This window comes from Rhea americana, unplaced genomic scaffold (genome assembly GCF_003343005.1).
Source record: "Rhea americana isolate MKP2758 unplaced genomic scaffold, rheAme1 scaffold_20, whole genome shotgun sequence".
NCBI lineage: Eukaryota > Metazoa > Chordata > Aves > Rheiformes > Rheidae > Rhea > Rhea americana.
Window position 1 is genome coordinate 393,588 of NW_028186150.1, and position 23,347 is coordinate 416,934.

The window sequence follows — 23,347 nt, forward strand, 5'->3', positions numbered from 1 at the left end:
AGGCCGGTGCAGCCACCGGTTGCTCCAGGGCCTTCCCGGTGTCTAGGACTGAAGCAGCAAGGCAAAGGAGAGCACGAGCTGGGATGGGAAAACAAGTTACTGTAGCTCATTTATGTAATTCATTTCAAAATGAAGAAGTGGAAAGATTTTGTGCATAACTTAAATGTTTTTCTGGCTTGGAACATGAATTAAACTTCTCCCCAAGTATAAATAGAAGTTCACTGATAGGAAAACTTGTCCCGATGTATATTTGAGGGSATTTGGTAAGAGCCGGGGAAAAAAAGTTGTAAACTATTTAGCACCATTTCTGTTTTTATTAGAGTTTTTATTTTTGTAACTCTTTAGTTGCCATAGGTACAGACAACATAGCACTTKTTTGGGCTACGAAAAGTCTGTCACACTGATAAAAAATGTGATTTTTTCATAAGACAAATCTGTATTACTTCAGTTCCATTATTCCTGGCAATTAATTTTAACTATGCTAGWATTCATGTACATTATTGTTTTAAGTGGCATTTGGTAGTGTGCTAGTATAGAATATTGRATATTGCAGAATAATGCTGAGGACATTGCAGTACCAAGCAAATTTGTCTTTAATTTAGATACTGTACTGACGGATACGAATTATTGTGTGGTCAACTTAAAGATGCGCTTTTGTGCTTTCTTAAATCAGTTGCATGCTTTTCTCACCTTGTAGAACTGAATTACAGAATGTTATCTTGTAACTGATTCCTTCGTAAGTTCWGTTAAGAACGTACACAGCTTAACGCCATGTTAGGATGTCACTTTAAGTATCCGCGCTATAAAAATTATGCTCCTCCTACCCAAAAGTTCAGTACCCCAAGTGATAAATGTAATGAATATGATTTAGCTCATCTTCATTCTAGGTTCTTTGGCTGAACAACTAGAAAGCAATTACTTGCTATAAATGTACCTCAACTGAATAAAGAATTGGTTTTGTATAAAGAAAATTTTAGAAAATCAAGTAGCTTTTCAACTAATATTTGGTAAGTGTGTGCAGGATGTTTCTAGTCTGTATGCTCTTAAGATGGCCACATTTCTGCCCAGCCCGTTTGTCACAGATCAGGAACTATAATCAGCCTGGATCTGAAAGAAGCATTATTTGGGGGCAGACAGAGAGATTCACCATGTGGGGAACAGAGAAGAAAGAAAAATACTTTTGAGTCAGGTTGATTTAAAATAAATATGCATGGTGCTTCCTTGGAGAGTTGGAAATAGTGGCAGCAGCCCTGGCAAATGGATGAGTGGTTAGAGTGCAGGTGAGAGGCAGTGTAAGGTGGGATATCRTTCCAGATCTGCGGAAGACAGAGTACGTGTTTAAATGATGCTAYCTCTTGAGAAATGCAAAAAGCAATTTGGCATAAAGGGTGAATTCTGAGCACCACTGAATATATGGATTGTGCATTGGGAATGTCTGGCTTCAGCATGGATGAACAACCCTTACAGCTGCAGCACGTGATTTTCCTGTGAGCGTGAGGTGAGGTGGTGAATCAATTAATCTATTAACAGAAACTACTCTGTACTGGAGAACAGAATCCCCAAGATCAAATGTTGTGTGGTGCACAAAGGTTGGGGCATCCTCGCTCGCCTCCAAGCTTAGCCACATTCCTCTCACTACATTAAACCTTTTGTGTTGCAGTTATAACAGAATAGGATTTGCCCCGCTACGGTAATGTAATGATCAGATATAGGAGAAATAACTTGAGTGGTATAGCTCTGTGAGAGGCTGACATTTTACTGGTACACACAGAGAAAAACGACAGAGAAAACAGTTTTATGTCTTACTCAAAATATACCATATATATTTGTTTTCCCCTATGATCCTCCAGTAGTAAAATTATGCTTAACTGCATTTTTAATTGCTACGATCAAGGTCCTAGAATATGTATTTCCTGGGGAAAGAAGGTAGATYATTAAAAGCAGCATTAAGTAAATTTGAGATTTTAAGTTTTGACAACTTTGCCAGAAGTCTTAGAGATTTGAAAATAATTTAAATCTTTTTAGAGATTAAAACATATTTTTTAAAGTTAGAACATCTTATTTTGTTAGAAGTCAATTTGAAACAATAAAAACAGTGGTTTCCCAAAGTTGAAAAAAGTCTGCMTCAGTGTATCAGGTTTCTACTCTAMACTCAACAAGACAACAGACAGTCTAAATTATGTACATTAAATTTCTAGCTACTCAGACCATAGTGTTCTCAGGCCCTGATCAGTAACTGAGGCATAGTTTAAGTGTTTTTTTTTTCCTATACATAGAAGGCCAGAATAAGACATTAAACTCACTAGTTTTGAACATATATATATATGTATATAGTTTAGCATAGCTTTAGAAAAATATACTGTTTGTCTGTATCATCATACAATATCTGAGGCTTCCTTGTGATTTTTCTATTTAATTTTTTCATCTCTCCGGTAAGGATTGGTTGTGTACTCTAGGCAGACTGTTCAGGATTGTGCCCCCCACTGAGCCGCTGCCTTCATTACACCAGGGGAGAGATTCTGGTCCCCTTGGATGTGGAGCTGTAGAGATTCCTGCAGTAGCAATACACCGATACCGAACTCACCTGCTTCCAGTCCCAGACTCAGGACGTGGATGGAATAGGATTGCTCACACGTTCGATATACTAAAGATGGCTCTATCTTCTGCAAATAGTCCTTGTCCTAAAACAGGCTCTTGAAATTAAGCTGATAAAGTACATTTATGGTTAACATGATTGCAGCAGGAAGATTAGCCAGATGTATTTTTGCTGAGTTGTGAATGAACAAGGTCTAGTCTTAAAAGGTCTTCAGTTCCTATGCTCAGGTTAACTTGGTGAGACTTGGAAGAATAAAGAAAAAGTACCATGCAATGCTTTCAGGATTAGGTTCATGAAAATCCATTTAAGTTATTTAAAATAATCCAGCAGTTGGTAGCTGCAAACCTGGGACTAGGAGGAAACTCTTTACTGTTTCAGGACTTTGCTGTTTTCTTTGCAGGGCCTCAGTATGTCCGGTGGAAGTCAGGCTGGCTTGGGGACTCCCTCATCCAGGCAGTATGCACGACAGAAAATAACTCGCGTAAACCTCAGGGACTTCATCTTCTACATGGAACAGGAAAGAGAAACAAGCCATTCTCTCCTGCTCTATCGAGCTCTGCTTAAATAAAGCCAAGAATTGTACTGATATCTCTCCATACAGTAGCTCAACTTGCATTGAAAAGCTGTCATTTTAATGTGCCTTCTATTTTTTTCAGAAGTCAATGTTTCTGTAGCTTGTTTTGCAAAATTGTCAGACACATGCAATAAATTCCCTTTATGTAAAAATTAAAAAAAAAATGTGCAAAAGGTTTTAAAATATTAAATCCACAGATATAATCCATTTCAATGTCTTACTCCATTTGGCCATTTTGAATGAGCCTAAAATAGACCACAGTGAAATTTTTATAAATGGAAAGACTGACTGCAATGGCTTGCAAGCCATCTCACTCTGAGACAGACTGGGACAGGTTCACAGGACTGGGATCTAACCATGGTTTTAACATGTATGTTCACTTACAGTGCTGGGTTTGTTTTCCTTTACATTTCACTGGCACTGTTTCCACTGACTAACCATGGTTATACCTGTTGTTATTTTAGATTAGTTAAAATTGCAATTTTTTGCACAGCTAAAAGAATAGCCACTGCACACTCCCACAGATTTTGTGTGTTTAGGATTTTTGCTCTTACTGCACAGCTCATTTCCTGAGCCATTTGCTGAACCAAATCCTAAGTGTATGAAATCTGTGTATTAAGATCCCAGCTGAGTTACCTTGACTAGCTTCCAGTTGTTTTCTAAACCTATTCAACCTTTTGCACATTTGTAGCAGCTGGTGAGTAACATGAATCAAAGTTGGATTTTATTTCCTAAAAATATCTTAATTTATTTATTGCAAAGAGTATGGTTTAATGATGATTTTAAAAGATAGTATTGTTCAGTAAAGATTTTAGAGTATTCTACGTGGATTTTTAAAGTCGCTGTGAAGGAAGTTATTGGGGGGCCGGTTCCACTCTTCCTCGAATCACGAGAGCCGTGGTAAGTGCGGGAGCCCGTCCTGGCGCGTGGCTGGGGTCCTCGCCGCAGTGACTTTGCCTTGGATCACCGGACCGGAGGACTGCAGTCCAGAAAGGCTCATAAACAAGTGCATGACTCTAAGCATATGGGTAGTTTTATGTACTTAAAAGTGAAATGAATGCTTTTAAATGCTTTGCTGAATTTGAATTTAAGGGGCCCACACCAAAGCCAAGCAAAGTTAGTGTGAGTCTTTTAAATGGGATAGGAATGGCAGGTGGCCACAAGCTGTACTTCAAAAATAACAGTATTATCAGTAACCATGGAAGGGAGACATTTGCTTATTTATCTTTTCAATTTTTACTGTGTTATGCTTGCCACTTTTTTGAGGCAATATTTTTTTTTTTGATGGGAAACCATAGCGAAAGCACAAATAGAACTATTTGTCCAATAGTTTTAAAAACAAAAGTTTTAATTATTTTTTAAGGTTTATGAAAAGCAGAAGAAAATTTATACTGCTGCTATTTAGCCAAAAGATTATTCATAAGGTATTTAAGGCCAGGAAGTGTAAAATTATGTTTTAAATGTATTGATAATTTGTACATATTGTTTATAAAGGCCTTGTGTTTATTAGAATTACGTTATTTTGATGATTTCTGTACATACTCGTAAATACCCCCCAATTTGTGTGAAAACATACTCCCTTATTTGTACTTATTTTGTAAAGAAATAAAACAATTTACTAAAGTAACACATCGAGTGACATACAGTATTAATTTATCAAACATGAATTTCACATTGTCTTGTAGTTCTTAAGCACTGTTCAGAAACATTTTGCATTAAAATACTAACAGAATAYCCACAAAGAAATATGAAAACCAAATACTTCAATGTTTTGTTGTGCTGATTCTTATCCTTTGTCAACCATTTAATAAAATTGTCAACAAACCTTGATGCCATTAATACAGTGAATGATTRCACTCAACAGATGCTTTTTCAAAACAGATTAGTCCAATAAGCACAACATAACATTCTTCTTTTCACTTTTTTTCTGAGACTTGGGAGCACAGTGGTGTAACATGGTTGTGGGAAAAGTGCTAGAGAAGACTGACGTTCTCTAAACCACAGTTTTGGTGCTCAGCAAAAGAGAATCGGAACAATTCTGTTCGATCAAAATAAGTTAAAAACCAGGCTRTATTTACTTTTTGGCCTTCATAAAAAAACATCTGCCTCTTGCATACCACAGTTTTACTGGGGTTTCGATGATATTTTAAAACCCATTCTAGCAACACTGAGCAATGCTCTTAATTAAGTTATGTTCCTATGGTTTAAGGCCAGAAGTAAAAATTCAGATCGGTTTTTGCTGATATTGCTGCTCAAGAATATAGGGAAATAAGTAAAAAAGATATAAACAAAACTGTAATAAACTTTAAATAAGTGACCTGAAGTTACTAACGAAAAGAACATGTCCTAGCTTAACTTTTCTTTTTTTAAAGGCATATTTCTTCTAACACAGTGATTGTTTCCACATGTCTCGCTCGCCTTCGCGCTGCTTTGCAGTTAATGCTGCGATGCCATGGCTCAAACTTTCCATCCCGGGTTCCCATGCAACTCTGCTGGCGCAGCCGCTGTCTTTTACGATGCCACCTTACAAACGGCCATAAGTACCAGGGCTGCTTTATTGAGCTATAAAAAAAAAAATGTGGTGAACACCAAACTGAAGAAAAACAACCCAACGAGCCCGAATGCTTCCCATGCCTTCCTGGGTACGAACCCGCTCGCAGGAGATGCTGCGGGCGCCGCTCGCAGGCAGCAGCCCCGGCTGATGCCGCGGAGGTTTCGTCTGGGTACGAACCCAGRAGCTGGCCCGTATTTTTAGCATAAAGGTGACGCGTTCATCAGCCAAGCGCCTCTCTGCCCTGGCCGAGAGTAACGAGYGGAGCAGCCCCGCGGCCGGACGAGCGCTCAGCCTCACCTCCCTGTCCCGGGGCGTGGGACACAGCGCACGTAGGATAAAACCAAGCAGCTGAATAGATTATTTTGAGGATATTTTGAACTGAAAGTGAACTCAATGTACGAAAGTAATAAATAAATCTTCTTCTTTTTTCCTTCCTCATAAGACATGGCTACATCGAGCTGACTGGAGCAGGCCAGAGGAGACGCAACCAAAACTTCTCACCTCTCCCAGACACCATGGAAGATACAGTGAGTGTTCCACCCTACTTGCTTATTTTTGATCCTTTACTTTACAGAAATGTTTATGGCATGAAGTACTGTATAAGAAATGTTCATACACAAATACATGACAATTATACGTTAAGTTTTTTACAATATTAAATGTATAATATACAATTCTACAGATATCTTACATACAAAGGTGAATGCTGTGCCATATACTCAAATATGGCAATACCTAGCAACTTTAGAGTGTCATACAAGTATAAAACCACAAAATAAAATAACTTTACAACTCTTTTAAAGTAGACAGATTTGCTCAACTGTTCTGCTAAATTAGCAGCCTAATACAAACAGGCTAAAAATTTTCATGAGAGATTTGTAATTTGGGTATCCAAGATAAGCAAACCTGCAGAGGTCTGACTTTCTAAGGCAGGTTTCCAGCACTTCTCCAAAAATTAGACCTCTGTGTAGACTGTACCTTGGATATTCAGTACGGCTCATCACTTTTCAAAGTACTAATCTTAAACTTGGATTTTTATTTTTGCCCGACTGTAATCATTTAGCGTTAAAGAATTGCTGACCATTTAATACTCTGTGCCTTGTTCAATGTGGCCATATGTATGAATCTAAAAAAAGAGTTTAATTAAAATTCATCATCTACAACAGTATTCTATAAATTAAGGTGGGAGAAACTAAATTGTGATTAACACATGAATTAGTTATTGAGGACCCAATCATGCTAAACAGCAATAAACAGGATTTAGCAGAATGCTATTTATACCTTGCACCTGCAAATGTGGTGCTGTCTCCTGAGTTAGGAAGCCCTGCAAGTCAGAAGAGTCAATACTGATTCATGAAAGGAACAGTAACCTGCAGACATYAGGCTTCTTTAAAGAGAAAATTACACAGATAGAGGGCAGCTGCTACAGAATCAGTATTTTAATACTAGTTTAAAATAATAGAGGAAAAACAATCTAAACAAAAGCGTGGCCTGCTTTCACCAGACAATGGAAGGGAGAGGGTTTTAACAGCTTTTTGCAAAAATACCAGACCCATAAAGAGTAGGGTTGTCCACAATTCTTAACATTTCCTCCTAAACGTGGGCCTACAACACGGTTAGTAAGTGAGTAACAAAGGGTAGCAGAGCTTGCTTAGCAGAACCACGCTTCTTAGATGATGAAAAGCTTACAATTTCTGAATCAAAACAAGACTGGCTTTAAGAGAACTACGGCTCCATGTAGGTATGTGGCCCTTGGATGATGGTAGACGGACTTTTATTTTGTGCTTCCGGATCYCTACTTTTGCAAGTACTGGCCATAGTTGGCCTTGTCAAATTTTTGTTGCTTTTTTTTTTGTTTGTTTTGGTTTTTTTTAAGTACTGAGCACCAGTTGACTATAAATCGGTCCTTTTCTGATTCTGGATTCTGTCCATTGAGAGATATTTCAGTTGGAAATGTTGTATAAAAATAAGCCATTTGCTAGCATGAATGAGTACAATCACGGAAGTGTAATGCAATGTATGGAGGTGTAAAGCACATTTGATATGAAAGGTGTGCAGTCAGGGAAGATGCTCGGTGCAGTTTTTAGTGTCTCCTCTTCCTTTGGGTGGCCCCCACTTCCCTGTGGTCAGCAGCGGTTGTGGGGGCAGACTGTCGCTGGAAAGGCTGTCAGAATCGGCTCTCCTCCTGCTAAATTCAAATTGCTTTAATTGGGCTTTCTGCACAAGTCCTGGCTCGGGTCAGGATTTCATTGAAGCTTTGCCTTTGCCACCACCACAGCTGTTGAGCTGCAAGTACGTTCCCACAAAGCCTGGTGTGCTGAGCACGCTCAGCAATTTCATCGTGAAAAACGGACAACTGGTTTTCCGAATGCATTTCATGGCTGGCTATGTGACAGGTAGTTTCAGAATACCACTAATTGGCAACATAAAGTCAAAATCTGTTTGCTAATACTGTTTTGCAAATCCTTAGTGTTTCACATAAGGGACTATATAAACACTTCTACGGTTACAAAGGAGTACGGTAGGTTCTAGTCCAGGGGCTCCTGTTTTATTCTGATCGTTGGAGTCGGTTGTGGTCGTCTGTCCTCGCGACACAGCACATATTCGCTGAACTGAGAGGAATCCACCCCRCCGCCACATGAAGCTGCCACATTAAATCCCTTCTGAAATAATCTTTCAAGCACCTACAATGTGGAAAAAAAAGATCAGATTAGTATTTAGCAAATTTTAGTGATAAAAGCAACTGAATCTAAATGATGGATTTGGTCTTTTGAGTCCTCATAAAATGAATATTATTCAGCTATAATTCTATAACTTATTCTTAAATGACTACACTGTGATTAAAGTCTTGCTCACAGCAAACCTCTGCAGAAAACAAAAATTAATCACAGAAATAAGCAGTCTACAGAGCAGCTTAGTACATTATATAGTAAAATACTGGACTGCAGTGATATCGATGCTATCTCTTACTGGAAAGCAACACTAGGTTTAAGTCATAATAAAAAGTGACCGTATTCATTATTAATACGAACAGAAAGGGGCTGAAAACATTTCTGAAATGTTCCTTAGCAGATGTAAATATATGAAAAATCTGACTGACACTTTCATTAGGTCTTCACAAAAATCACTGCTGTGATTCTTCCCTGCTGGACAGGTGCACTGTTTTCAAAAGTGCACGGCAGGCATCGCACAGGAACCACAACAGGGACAATAAGCAAACGAACTGGCCCAGGAAAGAGGTTAATTTGCATTACTCAAATATATTTTCTCTTCCTCCCCCTAAAGAAAAGTTTGAGCAACAGATGCATGACTTTAAGGAGCCCAGAGGCAACTTTAATTTCTGTGACTGTCACACATGCGTCACCCAAGGATGCTGATCTCGGCAATACGACAGGGGCCGCGCTTGCACGCGGGTGAGCGTGTTGGCGCGGTCTCCCCCAGCAGAGTAGGAAGCACGCAGACTTTGCGCAGCATTCGGCGTGAGCAAATGCCAGTTCCGCTTTCAACAAAAAGCAAATATGGAATTTAAGACCCACTTGAAGGAGATGCCATGCTTGCTTCCTCCTGCTAGGGGCTCTGGTAAGTTCAGGGCAGTAGCACTGGGTCTACTGGGGTGTATCGGACAGCATCAGAATGAGAAAAGATACTGAGGCACTTTCTTATACGCCTTTGGGAGCTTAGGTGACTCCTAGGTATTACCAATGGGTAGGCAGTTTGGCAAGGCTCTGTTGCTATTATATTCCACGTTGCCTAGTGGGGTAAACTGGTTATATGTGGCAGAGCTTAACCAGCCGTACATTTTAAGATTGGCTAAGTAACAGCAATCTTCACACCCACATAGGAAATCTGCATCCAATACTCCTGCAGCCAGACCCCCTCCAGAGGCCCCTGTCGCGCAGCACTGAGCTAATCCACAGATCAACGCTAATAAAGCTGCAGCATGTAACAGCAAAATCAGAACGGTGCCTGTAACTTGTATGATTAAATCAACTGTCCCAAWAGTTATGTTACAGGCAAGGAAATGCTTTCTGCATTTTTCTCTACTGATAAATGTCAACAATAGTAAGCAAACTCTAAGAGCACCTAACAGTCTCGCTGAAATACCGCTTCTGTTGCTGTATCACRTGGGACTACTACACTGAATAGTGAACCTGCCTGAGCTTTGTGATTTTACTATCACTGATATCCTTTCAGGATAGAGTCATCTGCAATCCATGACTATAGGCACTTAACTATTTAAAAACTGTTCACTCAACTTACATATGTGTCTAAGCAGTACACCCAACTTTAGTAGGCAAAAACTCATCCTTTCTTCCTCATGGGTTTATGTTAGAGAATGAATTTGATTTCTTTTTTGCTTTTACCGTGGATGACTCTGTAGAGCACATCAGCAGTTACACCTACTGCAGTAGTACTTAAAAATCGTATGCTTCAAGGCACAAGCTGGTTGCTAGAGGGGGACTCAAAGCAATGCCACATGTTAAAGATCTGCACACCAGGCCTCTGCCCTGGCCCCTGCATGTGCAGACCCACGTTAATGCCAGGGTGCATTTTTTTTTAGTGCACTCTTTCTTTCGACTCAATGTTGGCTTTGCTTCTTCCAAAAACAGCAGTTTGTGGTCTTTACTAAAGGTAACAGACGGATATGAAACGGAAAATTGTATCCAAGGTAGTATTGTAGTGCAATGTAATGCACAATAACATTTTCTATTTTTAATCTATGGAAACCTTCCTTTGAAGTMTTGTGTGTTAGCCATCTTCATTTCAATCAGTGGCTTGGATTTTTAGTGGTAACTAAAAACTTGTACTTGCTCCTAAGGACAGGCAAATAAAAATAAATGCTCTCACAGAGCTTTGCCTAAGCCATGCAAAATCTGCTCTGCATCAGCTTGTCCTAGGAGCTCTGCCTGCCTTGAGACAAAAAGTGACTTATGTTCTCATAAGTTACATCTGCCAAATCTCACTGACTTTTGCCCTGATTTTTATATAGCTTAGACTGTAAGAAAGCTGTAGAACTGCAAGGGAAAAAAACACTCCAGTGTACAGAAGGAAAATAAACCTGGAGAGATTAAAAGAAGGAAGGGGAGTGGGTTATCAAAATATATTAAAAAAAGAAGAAAGGAGAAAAGCTTAAACCTCCATTATTTATCCGGGCTCTATGCAGCCTTAAGGACAGCGATGGGGTGACACGCACAGGCCCTACAGCACTGTTTTACTAATGCTTGTTCCTACTCAGAGAGGAGGGCAGGAGTTTGATCAGGAAGGAGGAGTCAGACATCATCAAACTGCTGTTTCACAGGCGCTAACGTATTTATTTGTTGTGGGTCCTTGTTCTCAGACTACGCAAGATGAAGATGAGAGTCAACCCAGCCATGGCAAAGGAGGCTGCTGCCATTTAACTGGATAGAGAAACACAGGACTAACAGGTAAAATCTTAGAGAGACAAGACTTCAAAACGTTGCTAAAACCTTTTTAAAAATCAATTTGCTTGTAAGACGAAGCAAGCACTGGGGTGCCCTTCAGAGCTGTGGAAGGCTGCATGGTAACACAGGGCTTTCCTTTACGGAGCYGGCTCCCGGAGACCGCGCGGCGCGGGCAGACGTCGCACCCTCGGAGCACCGCGCTCTGAACAAAGCAGTTCATTTTTCCTACCTCTCTGCTCGAAGGACTATACTGCAGGCTATAATCTAGTGTTAAAAACSTAGGTATCAGCAATTTTCTGAGCGAGAAGCAAAACGAGTCAAATCCTGTAAACAATGCTGAGGTGTTTAAACACTGCAGAGTTCGAAGCCTAACTTGAACGAAGTCGTGCCCAGCTCTATGGCGAAGCCTCCTAAAGGCTGCCTCCAGGTCCACTYCGCGTTTGCTTGTACTCCTGTCGCCTGTGCATGCAGGACACCAAATGGCATGTTGAACAGAACAGTTTTAAATCCCATTTGGTGAATTTGGCCCTATGTGCAATACTTTTTTCAAAAGTAACATATAGATAGATAGAGACACTTACTAATAAGTGTCTCTATGAATAAAATCAGAGCTATTTTTCTGTAAAATTCCAAAGAGAATATGCCAAAAAGTAAATGAATCTCAGCTGTGATTCTTCTATGTATAGGGAGAGACACATCCACAATATTAAATAGTGGATTTATGCTCAGATTTAATATACTCTGTCTTCCACTATTCTAACCACATGGAGATATGGACTCTTATTTTGTTGGAAGGTTTTCCAAATGGAAACATGATACTTTCATTTAATGCATTTAAGTTTCACAGAATATTAACGAATACAGTCTTATTTACAAAGAATGCTCAACATAAACAAATGTCACAAAATTTTCTCTAGGTATAGTCATGTATCTCACCAGACCTGTTGTGAGGAGTTAAAAAAAAAAAAGTTAAATGTTCAGAAAACTCTACACCTATATGAAACTACAAATGGGCATTGACTGAGGGCTGCTATTTCTTTGGCTGCCACCACCCACTATAAGTTGACATTCTTTGTTTTACATGTATTGTTCCTAACACAAAGCAYTTCATTTTTAAGAGACTCAAAGAATTTATTCTGCAGTTGTAATACCCAGCATACTTAGCAGAGCACCAAGGACAAAAGTGAATTATTTCAGTAAAAAGCAAGAACTCTCATCAAGTCACTCTCTGAGCTTCTTTAGAAACAACTCCACTCTCCCAATTGCTAAACCTTCTGATCTATCTGGTCTCTTCATTAACATCATTGTACTTCCAACTTCTGACTTACTATGGTTTTGCCAAAAAATATTGGGAAGGGGAAGTGCAATGCCTGTGTGCTGACCACAGTCCATCAGAGCCAATGATACTTAGCTGTTGATTTCATCAGGCTTTGATCTCAGAAATATGTCATCTTCCAGAAAGTGTTCACCAACACTTTCTATTACTGTAATTTAGTAAAATTATTTAGACTGTAGACTACTTTGGCATAAAAATTTTCACAACATGACCCAATACATGTTGATACTGGCTGAATTTTAACTGAATTCTGACTGGACTCAAGACACGAGTGAGTATTAAAATAACTAGTATTCAGCCTTTACTACGAGCACACATTTCCTACTAATACACTCCTGTGGAGTAAAACACATCAAATGCTAAGCCACTTGGGCATCCAGTGCTCTGCCTGCCTGCCTGCAGTCCTGTGCCTGGCAGTGGCTGGCATTGACCCTTTTTTGTTTCAGTTATTCTAATTTCTTCAACGCATCTAAACATATCCCATGGAGAGGTACTGAAATATGAACACGATCTTCTACCTACTTATCTTAGCTAAACTGCAGCTGCTCTCTTCTCCCATACAATGGCGAATTCATCACTATTCCGACCCTCAGCAAGGGGATCTGTGTGACCGACCTCCAGCCTTCTATTTTTGGGGCAGCCCTCTGCAGGACTCTGCAGAATTAACTACAGGCATCGGATTGGTAAGTTAACCAAACAAAATACTTGGGAGTCCTGAACCTTGAACCAAATATTCCCTGAGAATAGCTGTTTTTTAGAATGATTTCAAAGAAAAGCTTTTTATTAGCATACAGTGGGTCAGTGAACGCTGTCCCAAGGAAGAAGCTGCTGGTGTCAAATGTGGGTTAGCAGAATATTTGCCACATTTGCCCATCCTGGTAGCAGGGGGACTCCTAGACATGTTCTCAGCTGGCAGCTTGAGAGATGGAGGGAGACTTGGTTCAATTGCACAGTAAATAGAGYAAACAGGCACAGTAAGCAAGTCCATACCCCCCTGCTAATGCCTCCTCCTGAACCAGTCTGGCCAGGCCATCACATGGGCTCTCCTGCGGCTCTTTACCCACACGGAAGTTCATCAAGACAGCTCAGTCACTTCCCACAGCCCAGTTAGCACATCTTTTGGTGATAGTAACTTTGGAAATATTTCCCTATGGGTCGGAAGGTCTCACCTTCCCTAATAACATGTATTCTTTGTAAAATATTTTAAAGGCATACATGCAAAAAACAAGAGCTCTTGAGTTTTATCCTTGTTAATTATGGCACAAGTTAACAGCATCATCAACACAGTTCTTTCTACTCAGCCCAAGGACAGCTACAATGGCAAAGCTTTGGCCACAGTGGTTGTGATTCCTTGTGAAATGCCATTTCTTGCCCATAAGGCTGACTAAACACAAGTTACGTATTTATTTCTGCTTCCATCCACCTATCAGTCCAGGTATCTTCCTTTGTTTCGTATGTTTAATTTTAAACCTAATGTCAAAACTCTGAGTATAAAATGAAATACATTTTGTTTAAAATACTCTGGGCAATTTTTATAGAACATCCTTTTGAAAAAAAAAAAGTGCAGAGATCAATTTTTTTAAGTCCATCCCGCAGGCACCATCATTTAATTATGAGTGAGACATAAATTATGCATTTACACATTGTTGCATTTTCTATAAAATGGTGTGGAGATTTTTTTTTGTAGTTTTTGGAACTCTCTCTTTCTTCCTGGAGGCACTTTGGAGGAAAAAAAACTGCTGCAGGCTATACATTGATGAAAAAATTAGCATTTATCAGTATAACACCATTATGAGACCAGCATGGCACTAACATACACAAAATCTAAATCTATTTTTCTGCTTAGACTTAGGAAAATCTGAAAGACTGTGATCTCACCAGGCAGAAAATGTCTCCTTGCAGTATAAGAACTGAAGGTAATTGGGTAGAAGCAAATAATTTGCATATAATTGAACACAAAATACAAAAAAAAAGAGAAAAAAAAATCCCAGCATCTACATGAGAGAGCATTGAAAGGCCATTACCTGCACCGAATTCAACCGGCAGTATCCGTTCAAAGGAAACCTAATAACATGGGTAGGGTCTTGGTTCCAACCTGCGTTTACAGAGTTGCACATGACATCCCCAGTCTCAGGGAAGATCTCCTCTATTAAAGCTTTCTCCCCGCTCAATGCAATTCTTTCCCCCAGATCTGGAGTCACTCTTACAACCAAGCAGTCACAAGGCTGGAAATGTTTCCTTTGTTCTTTCTCTTGTTTCCATCGCTCAAGTTCCTTAATCATTGGCTGCAGCTGGTAATACTTTGCTTCTTCATATAAAAGATTAAAGTCCTGGAAAAAAAAGAGAGAGAGAGAGAGAGAAGAGAGAGAAACTAGAAATGCTTATAGTTCTCTTTTAAAAATTAGCATTGTGCCTGTTTGACCTACTTAGGCTTATGTATTGTCAGCAAGAGTGCAAAGGCAACAGGTATCCACATACTTCATCTTTGTCTTACACCTACACAGAAAACCACACTCTGTTAGTGTTGAATTTATTTGAGCTGACCATGAAGTTCCCATTGCACTGAATTATTCTTTCATTTATTATCCCACAAGCTCAAAGCCAGAAGGTTTTACTTTTGGATTAAGAAGTGAAAATAACTGGTTGCAATAAGCAAAGCCTGCTGCTGTAAGAGAAGATGTCCTGAGCCTTAATCTTCACTCTTGGCAYAGATCTTACAACAGAAGATCATGGGCTTTGTTGTCACTTCTCCCATTGATGTTATGAGATAGAGATGCCTATCCAGATTCCTGCTTCTTCTCTGTCTTTGCTGAGTTTGAATATCAACTGCAGAAGCTCAGCTGYAGAAATTCCCTTGTGTTTTCATAATGTTCTTGTGCTTAAACATATTTTGGAGCCTGGTAAATTTGACTAACACAATGACCGTACCAGTGGCTGGGAGCCCAGCTGTGTACTCCAACAGCTTCTAAGAAACAGTTCTTTCCAGACATTCATCTGCAACCTAACTTGGGTCCTTGGGCAATTCAAATTTCCAATTTGATTGAATTCTCAGTTAATTGATAAAGATGTCTTCTGCACAGGCTCATTAATAACCTTTCCTCAAATTTCCAATGGATTTTCCCACCTCAGCTTGAACACTTGAGAAAAAGGGTGGCATTAGCCCCCAAACTCAAACAAGCATCAGTGCCCATCAGTGCATGTGCTGTGCCAGAGAAATCAGAGCCTGAGAAACACATAGGACTGGTTTGCTTTCACCTGCCTCACTGCTTCCCTCAGGTTCCTGAAAGTAAAAGGAGCAGCAGAAGTAGCGCCCCAGCACCCGTTCATGCAGACCTGCAGTTTGGTTTCAGGGAAATGAGTAATCACTACAGTGAAACTTCTGGAATCATTTAGGCTGGAAAGAATGACAAGACGTGATCAAGAAATGGGCATCAAAAATTACATGAAGGATAAATGCAGTGCCTCAGCTCTAGAACCCTAGGTAAAAGGACAATCTAAGACCATTGAATATATAGGGCAAAAAAGGTGCTACTTTCACAGCAGCATGGAATTAACCTGTAAAATCTGCTACTGCATGATATTATTGAACCAAAGCAGTTAGCAGTTCAAATTTGGCATTACAGACCCACTGCTGGTAGTGGAAAGGTGCTTGTTCACCTCAGGGCTGCCTACAGCCTAGAGATATATGAATATTAACAATGACACTAGCAAGGTTATCGCATTACAAAAGGGACATCTGATCCTTTGCATCTCTTTGATGTCTTCTAGGGTTGGGACAATATGCACACCACTAGAGGAGAAGAAAGGACTGGAGAATGCAACAGAAGAGTCATAAGAGAAGTCAAGAAGAAATGAGGGCAGCAAATGCATCCAGGAAAAGCAAACCAGAACATTAAAAAGAAACGATGCAGAAATGCTGCAAACACTGGAGGTAGGAACTAGCCAGCTGGAAGAGCCATGGAGACCAGCTGCATTATCTGTTCCAGGTAAGAGACTAGCTCCAACGCCTCATTCCCTGCCCACTAGTCTAAGCTGAGGACAACTGCTCACTCTGCTCCACGGTGATACACTTCTGAAATGAGCACTGAAGGAGGTTTTCTTTTTTTTTYYTTTTTTTCTTTTTTTTTATTAGCACTCTCTACTAAACTGTTATTGCTTCTCTCTCTATACTTGTGAAGTACCTTGGTTACGGAGCAAAAGATAAGTTGAAACCTATAGAGGTTAGTGGCCCAAATTAAAAAACAAACAAACAAACAAACAACAACAAAAACACCCTCCCTACCCTCCAACTTTCTGAATTTTCCTTCACAGGAGCCACACAGTCCACCATATATTACAGCTGTAATACTGTAGAGTGAACAGAAGCATCCARTGCTTACTGAAGTCAATAGAAAGTCTGCCATGGTTTCCTGCATGTCCTGAGAATCTAGTTTTGGAATATTTGCATTCATGGTCACCATAAAAGAACATATTATGTGTAAAGGTGAATCAATTGACTACATGCTAAGAGAACTCAGCAGTAAAACCTAGGAGAGATGGTACAGCCATATAAAAATCAGTCCTTCATTTCTGACATTCCTAAGGTAAGATGTAAAGCCCATTAATTCAATGACAGTTTTTTTCAACCAACTTCACCAGGCTTTAGGCTAGGTTAACAGTATCCTGAATTGCAGTAGTTCAATGGTCTAACACCTCCAGGCCAAAACAAAAATGCCATAAACCAAACAAAATCATGATCACACTATCTCTTCCTCTTCCACAGCCATCTATTAGTTAGCATTAAATCCAACTCTTTAATAACCATCTGGTGTAACCATCATTTGTCCTAAAATAAACAAGATAAAATTTTTATTCTAATGTCCTTTTTGTGACAAGGCAACAACCAATTTTCAAGTGAAACAGCTCTTCCACAACTGTTCCCAGGAGGATTCAGTGTTTCCGGCTGCTGGGTGGAAAACAAGAGTTTGCCTGTTATCAGACAGTGGCAATACAGGGAATTTTTTTCTCTGAAAGAGTAGATGGAATAGAGAAGGGTCTTCTCCTAAGAATGGCTAGAGAAAATGTGTTGCTGTCTACCACTGACAGTCTTGGAAAGCATTCTGTGAAACTACACTCCACTGACTGTGTGTTACCCAGACTGTCTCCTGCCATCATGGACCACTCCACAGCACTGACTTTGGTTTAACTCCTGTAACTGCAGATCTGGCATTTCTGCACTGAGTGACCCCAGCATCACTGAGGTATTTGACAATCTATTTAGGAAGGAATGGGGATTTTTCAAAACTGCTAACAAAAACACCATGAATGGCTCAAAGCATGGGAGTCTGATTCTCTGTAAAATCTGTGCTGGGCGTGATGATGAACTCAATACACTTTTAAATACACTGCTTTTTCTTGCCAGGCTTTATAAACCATTCTGAGTACTGTGCGTCTGCGACTGYGACTGACAGTGATGCCCAACTCTGGATTGTCTATGCTACGCTTGAGATGTCCAGGTAATACTGACATAGATATTTCCACCCTTGCACATTACATACGAAATCCCACTCTGACTTGCAAATGCTTACAACAAAATATCAAGTATAAAAAAAATTAACCCATAAGGGACCCTTGCCAGGGAGGTGCCACAGAAGTTAAGAGAAGTATTTCCACGCTGGTCACTTTGGTGGGTTACCAAAGGTAGATGCGGACATGAGTCTTCCTACACCTGTCCAAAAGAGGCACATTTCACTGACAGGAGTTAGCTACCAGGGCATCGGCCTAGCACAGTGTCAGCTGTGCGCTGTTCTCCTGAAACTCGGCCTCCGAGCAGCCTGCTCTCGCTTCTCTCCCAGGGATGCAGTGATAAATGCGTGCGGATGAAGGGCCCTCTTTCTCAGTGCATTTGCTGAGCAGCAGGCAGCGTCCCAGCGCACATTTTGCATAGTTCCCAGCAGCTCCTTGCTCTGCAGAACTACCGAGGTGTTGCCTGTTTCTTCTAGGGATCATGTCCCTACCGTCCCATCCTCTTAGGGCAGCACCTCGTGGCAGCACAGCCCGGAGTCAGGCACTGCGTATGGCAGCTGACACAGTGCTCATGTTTGATCAGGGAGCTCAGCGGGTGACTCCTATAGCCATGGGCCCTGCTCCTGAGGGCTGCTCCCCGCTATAGTAAAAGGGGAGAYGGCCAGCCTGGCCCCGCGCTCTGCTGTGAAGTACCGCAGAAGGTCTCCAGCGATGGCACCTGCACTTGTATTCTGTTTCACGCTCTCAACAACGATCAGATACTTAGCAAGTGTGTCTGTGCACCCATGTGCCTGCCTGTATGCCAGAGCAAGACTGCAGCCCCGGGTTCCTGACTCCCTCCGTTACAGCACACGAAGCCACAACCACGGCAYGAGGCTTGTATCTCTAACATGAACGAGGTAAGTGCTGCCAGATCACCTGCAATGGGAGCAGAAAGACTGAGGGATGCACACACAGCCTCCTCTCCACCCTCAGCTGCTGGACAACATTTAGTTTTCAGAGGAAATATCAGCAAGTCTTTCAAAGACACAGCTTTTTAGCTTTCACAAATCTGCTCGTGATTTAGTAAAAAAGTTTTTTTTTCTTTTTTTTTTTTTTTTTGGGTGGAGTTCATGTCAGCTAAATTTTGCAGTCACCCTAGGACTGACTGCGTCTTCCTGGCGAGGAAGAGGAAGCAGGATTGCATGGCAGGCTGCGCTGCTGTGAGGAAGTCCATGACAGCAGGTCAGTACTGAACTGCTAACTACAGACTAAGAGGGGGCCAAGAGAATATGTAAAACCATGCCTCACGTGAACCTGATGCTGTTCCCTCAGTACTGACGTGGTGCTTTATTTTTGTACCTAAAACTGACTCCTGAATTGRACAAAACAGCTCTATCTACCCATTTTTCACTTGTTAGGCTTTGTTTCTGCAAAGCATCAAGCTCTCCTCGTGACTCAACATTTCTTCTATATGTTAGTGCTGTGAAGATCTGACTCCTGGCTATGAGAGAAAGTTGCTCGCTTCTACTACCAGGCCATCTGTTAAGGTAAGGTTGAGAGCACCCAGTATTAGATCCAGCCATATTAATTTTAAAACTGTATCAGATAAGTAGCTATGATGTGCAGTATGGTCCTGATTTTGCTTGAAGATCTGTAATGAAAGTGAAGGGGACAAATGCTGGTCAAAAATACCCTGGGGAAAACACCTCTGATGGGGGAAATGAAGGTAGAGGACAACCTCCCCTGCTGCTCGCCATCGCCTTGGCGCAGCACGGACTGGGTGCAAGGGACAGCGGAGCCAAACAGCTCATGGTAATTTCACATCATATTTCATGTGGCTGAAAACCCACAAAACCCAGGAAACTTTTATGACCTATTAGGGTATTGCTCTCAGGAGGGAGACCTGTCAGATACCAAAGACTTTCAAGTTCTGGCTTATTAGTAATTCGAGGAGTAATTAATATTCACTGTAAAAACACCACTCAGACTTGATAATAAAGAATCACTAGCCTAGGAACACATACCCCATTTTCTCTGCCTTTCAGTGTTAACTTAGTCTCAAAACAACACTTAAATAGCAAACACAATAACATTGGTGTGGTACTAACATTCAAACTTTCCAAAATAACCATCTGAACAGCAATTCAAGTTGAAAAGCAACTTGGCTAAACCTTGAGGCTAATAAACTGCTGATTAAATTAAGGGGTAAAAAACTAATAAATATTCAAAACACTTGATAATGCTTTGTTTGACATAAAGAACATTTAATGCAAGTCTCACTGGAAAACCTGACAGGTTTTATACCTTAAATAGTGTTTTGCATTTAGAAACACCAGCTGATTCCATTTGCAGCCTTTGATTATTGTCTTCTGTCACTTTAATCATGCTGGTAAAATTACAAGATTTCTGTGAAGTCAAATCCGTTTACAGTGCAGTTTTAATACAGCTTTGCAGCGCATTCTTCTATGCATTTTTACTTAGTTACTCCCTACCTAGCAATACTTCACTTTGTTCTTGAGCCCTCATTAGCCTGGGGTTTGCTCTAAAGCTCTCTCAGGGAGGAACTAAATAAAATACAGTTAACCCTATGCAAAAAGATGGTCTGGAGCAATGGACCGGGTGTGAGCACCAAGGCAGCCTCTCTCTGCGCCCTGCCAGCAGCTCGCTGTGCAGACAAGTTGCTGGCATCCACCGACCTCCTCTCCTTGGGGCTCTGGCAAATCCTGCTGGGTTTGTTTTACAGCACCTCYGAAATCCACCCTCCTGCTGCCAGCCGAGGGCACGATCACCTCCAACTACGTCGCTAGCAGACCTTCTTCTCGTTCCTTCTGATCTCACCAGACTGTCCAAAACATTGCCACTAAAAGCGTGTCTCTGGCATTTTAATGTTATTTCTCCATTCACCCTCGCCTTTACTTGTTCCTTACAACCCCCAGGAACGTCCTGGTCTTTACCTTCACTCCCACCAGCGCGTTGTCTCCTAATTCTCCGTACGTATCTTTTCTCACATCCATCCCTTCTGCTCTGCTTCCCGACACCCCGCATGCGCGATTGCCTCCCCAGCCTGCCCGCCTCGCTCCAGAAAGACCAGTCCTCAGGACAGCCCTTGGACTGGAGCTTCGGTGCTGCCTGTGGAAGCCAAAATTTCTCCCTGCCTTGGGACGAGACCTTCCCTCCCAGCCTACAGTGCCTTCTGGGGCAGCACACAACAATCCCTTTAATTTTAACCACCAGCTCTGTGATGCCTGGGTCAAACGTGATTATACTCACTGCTTAGGCAAAAATGGCTGAGAACTGGTTTGCAGGCTGAAGATCAACTGCACGCCAAGGCTGAAGCCACCACAGCAACCACCAGTTCGGGATGACTCAGTAACGACTGGCCAAATTACCTGGCCTGCCTAGCGCAACACGGAAAATGAAATCGCACTAGACCACRCGGGAACTTCTGTTTCCAGCAATGTTCCATGTCTCCTGAGAGGATCCCCATAATCCTTACAATGTGTTCACTACTCGTCCTGGACTTAGTTCTTTCGTTTAATCTTGTCATCTACAGCTTGGATACTTTTGTCTTCTAATTTTCATGCATAAGGATGGCAACGCTGCRAGTTTCATATGCGCAAAGCCAAACAAACAAATCTAGAAGGACAGCGTTTAAACAACCAAGGTTTCAAGGCAACCCATTGCCGTTATTTGACAGAAATCATGTATTATTCCTTAGAATTTCCTCAGTAACTTCCATTTCTCAAGAATATTCTGATATTCATGAATTGTGTTAAAGATCACTGCTTGAGACAAAAATATCTTCATTGGTTATACCTAACAAGTCCTCACGGGTTTGTTTCTGGGTGTTTTGCTTTGATACCAGCAAGAAATACAACTTAATTCCTCTGACCATCAAATTTAAAACATTTCTTTTAGATTCTGAATATTAAACCCTGGTAAGTGCTACTTGCTGGTGTTGCTTCTTAATTGTTGTTATACCCTGATAAATAAGCTAAAAATGTGAGAAAATACAATTAGTTTAGAAAAACTGACTTAGCCGTAAGCTTAATCATTTAACTTTTTATGGTATCCATGACAACCATTGGTCCATTTATTAAATAATAGCATCTCCAGTATAATACACAAGTTCTAAAAATCCTAACAATAAACAGCAACATTTAGTTAAGTGTGTTTAGGTCAAGCACAGATACCTGCACCAAAATGACAGAATGAAAAGGAAAAAAAAAAGAATTGCAGACTATGGCTTTCCTTACCTTAAAGTCATCTGGCAGCAGTAGTTTAGATGTCCTTAGGAAACTTAATATATATCTGAAAATTTCACCATCTCGATCAATGAAATAATGTTGTTTTAGACTGTCCAAGACAATAGGCTCTGTGCCATTAAACAGACGACTTATTCTGAAAAAGAAAAGAAAAAGAAATGGGCAAAAGAGACAAAATCTCATTGCATCCTTAGGGTTTAAAAACCTCCAGCCAATTCAGTTACCTCAATTCGGGGTGCACAAGGTAACTCAGTATCTTAACCGGGTGAGAAATACGCCGGGCCAGCGCGTGCACGCGTGCCGCCGCGGGCGCGTGCGTCGGCAGCGAGAGCCCCGCGGCTGCTCTCGAGCCCGGCTCCCCCCGCCCGGAGCGAGGGCGCGTGCCAGGCCCGTGGCCGTGCCGGGCACGGCGCCCGGGAGGTTCCTGCGCGCCCAGCGGAGCCCGCGGAGAGCTGTGCTGCTCTTGGGCACGGGCTGCTGGACGCGAGCCTTCCCCCCAGCTTGGCTGTCGTCTCGATCGAAGGCCGTCGAAGCGCGCCTGCCTCAGCGGAGCGAGCCCTGCGCGCCGGGCGAGGCGCCCGGGCCCCGCCGTGCCGGGAGCGGGCGCGTCTGGGGCTGGACGCCGCACCGCGCTAGCAGCCGACAGCGGGCGCGSGCAGCGCTCCCCGCGGGACCGCCCGCCCGCGCAGACGGAGGCAGCGGGGCAGGCCTTTCACGAGCGAAGAAGAGCAAGAGACGCGTGAAACCAGGAAGCCGCCCGGGCAGGCGTCAACGGGAGCGAAGCGCCGCGGCGGCCGGGAGCCCTCGCGCGCGCTGGGGAACGCAGGGCGGGCACGTGCCCGGCTGGGCCCGGCCCTCCCCTCCCTCCCCAGCGACTGCCTCGTTTCTCAGCGCTTTGTCTTCCCATGAGAAACCACCCAGCTGAGTCTACGTTCTTGAAAGGAAGATCGCGGGAGACAGACAGCAACGACCTATTAAGTAATTGGGTCCGTCTCCGACAGCGCAGCTTTGTTCCCGACTGCGAGCGGCTGGCGCTCCCGAGCCGGCTTTTACGCGCCCCTGCCAAGGCGGATGCCGTCCTTTCCCACGGGCACCGCTCCGCAGCCGCTGGG

General features: G+C 42.0%; 2 protein-coding genes across 5 annotated transcripts in view; one reads left to right on the forward strand and one right to left on the reverse strand.

The window, feature by feature from the left end:
* Positions 1-4,756, forward strand: part of LOC146596467 (transcription initiation factor TFIID subunit 4-like) — a gene marked incomplete at its 5' end in the record, with an annotated part of 149,308 nt that extends 144,552 nt beyond the window's left edge. Inside the window, one exon of the mRNA XM_085303728.1 lies at positions 2,997-4,756. Coding sequence (XP_085159854.1) covers positions 2,997-3,164 — 168 coding nt within the window. The remainder of the gene's footprint in view (positions 1-2,996) is intronic.
* A 162-nt stretch (positions 4,757-4,918) lies between these two features.
* KCTD15 (potassium channel tetramerization domain containing 15) overlaps positions 4,919-23,347 on the reverse strand; it is a 44,893-nt gene continuing 26,464 nt past the window's right edge. For 3 of the 4 annotated variants that reach the window (XM_085303751.1, XM_085303750.1, XM_085303748.1), the window contains exons 3-5: positions 22,227-22,371; positions 14,508-14,813; positions 4,919-8,408 (exon numbers count right to left, since the gene is read on the reverse strand). In XM_085303751.1, the coding sequence (XP_085159877.1) occupies positions 8,253-8,408; positions 14,508-14,813; positions 22,227-22,371 (607 nt within the window). In that variant the 3' untranslated portion in view covers positions 4,919-8,252. The remainder of the gene's footprint in view (positions 8,409-14,507; positions 14,814-22,226; positions 22,372-23,347) is intronic. The other variant, XR_014895709.1, reaches the window with a different exon arrangement.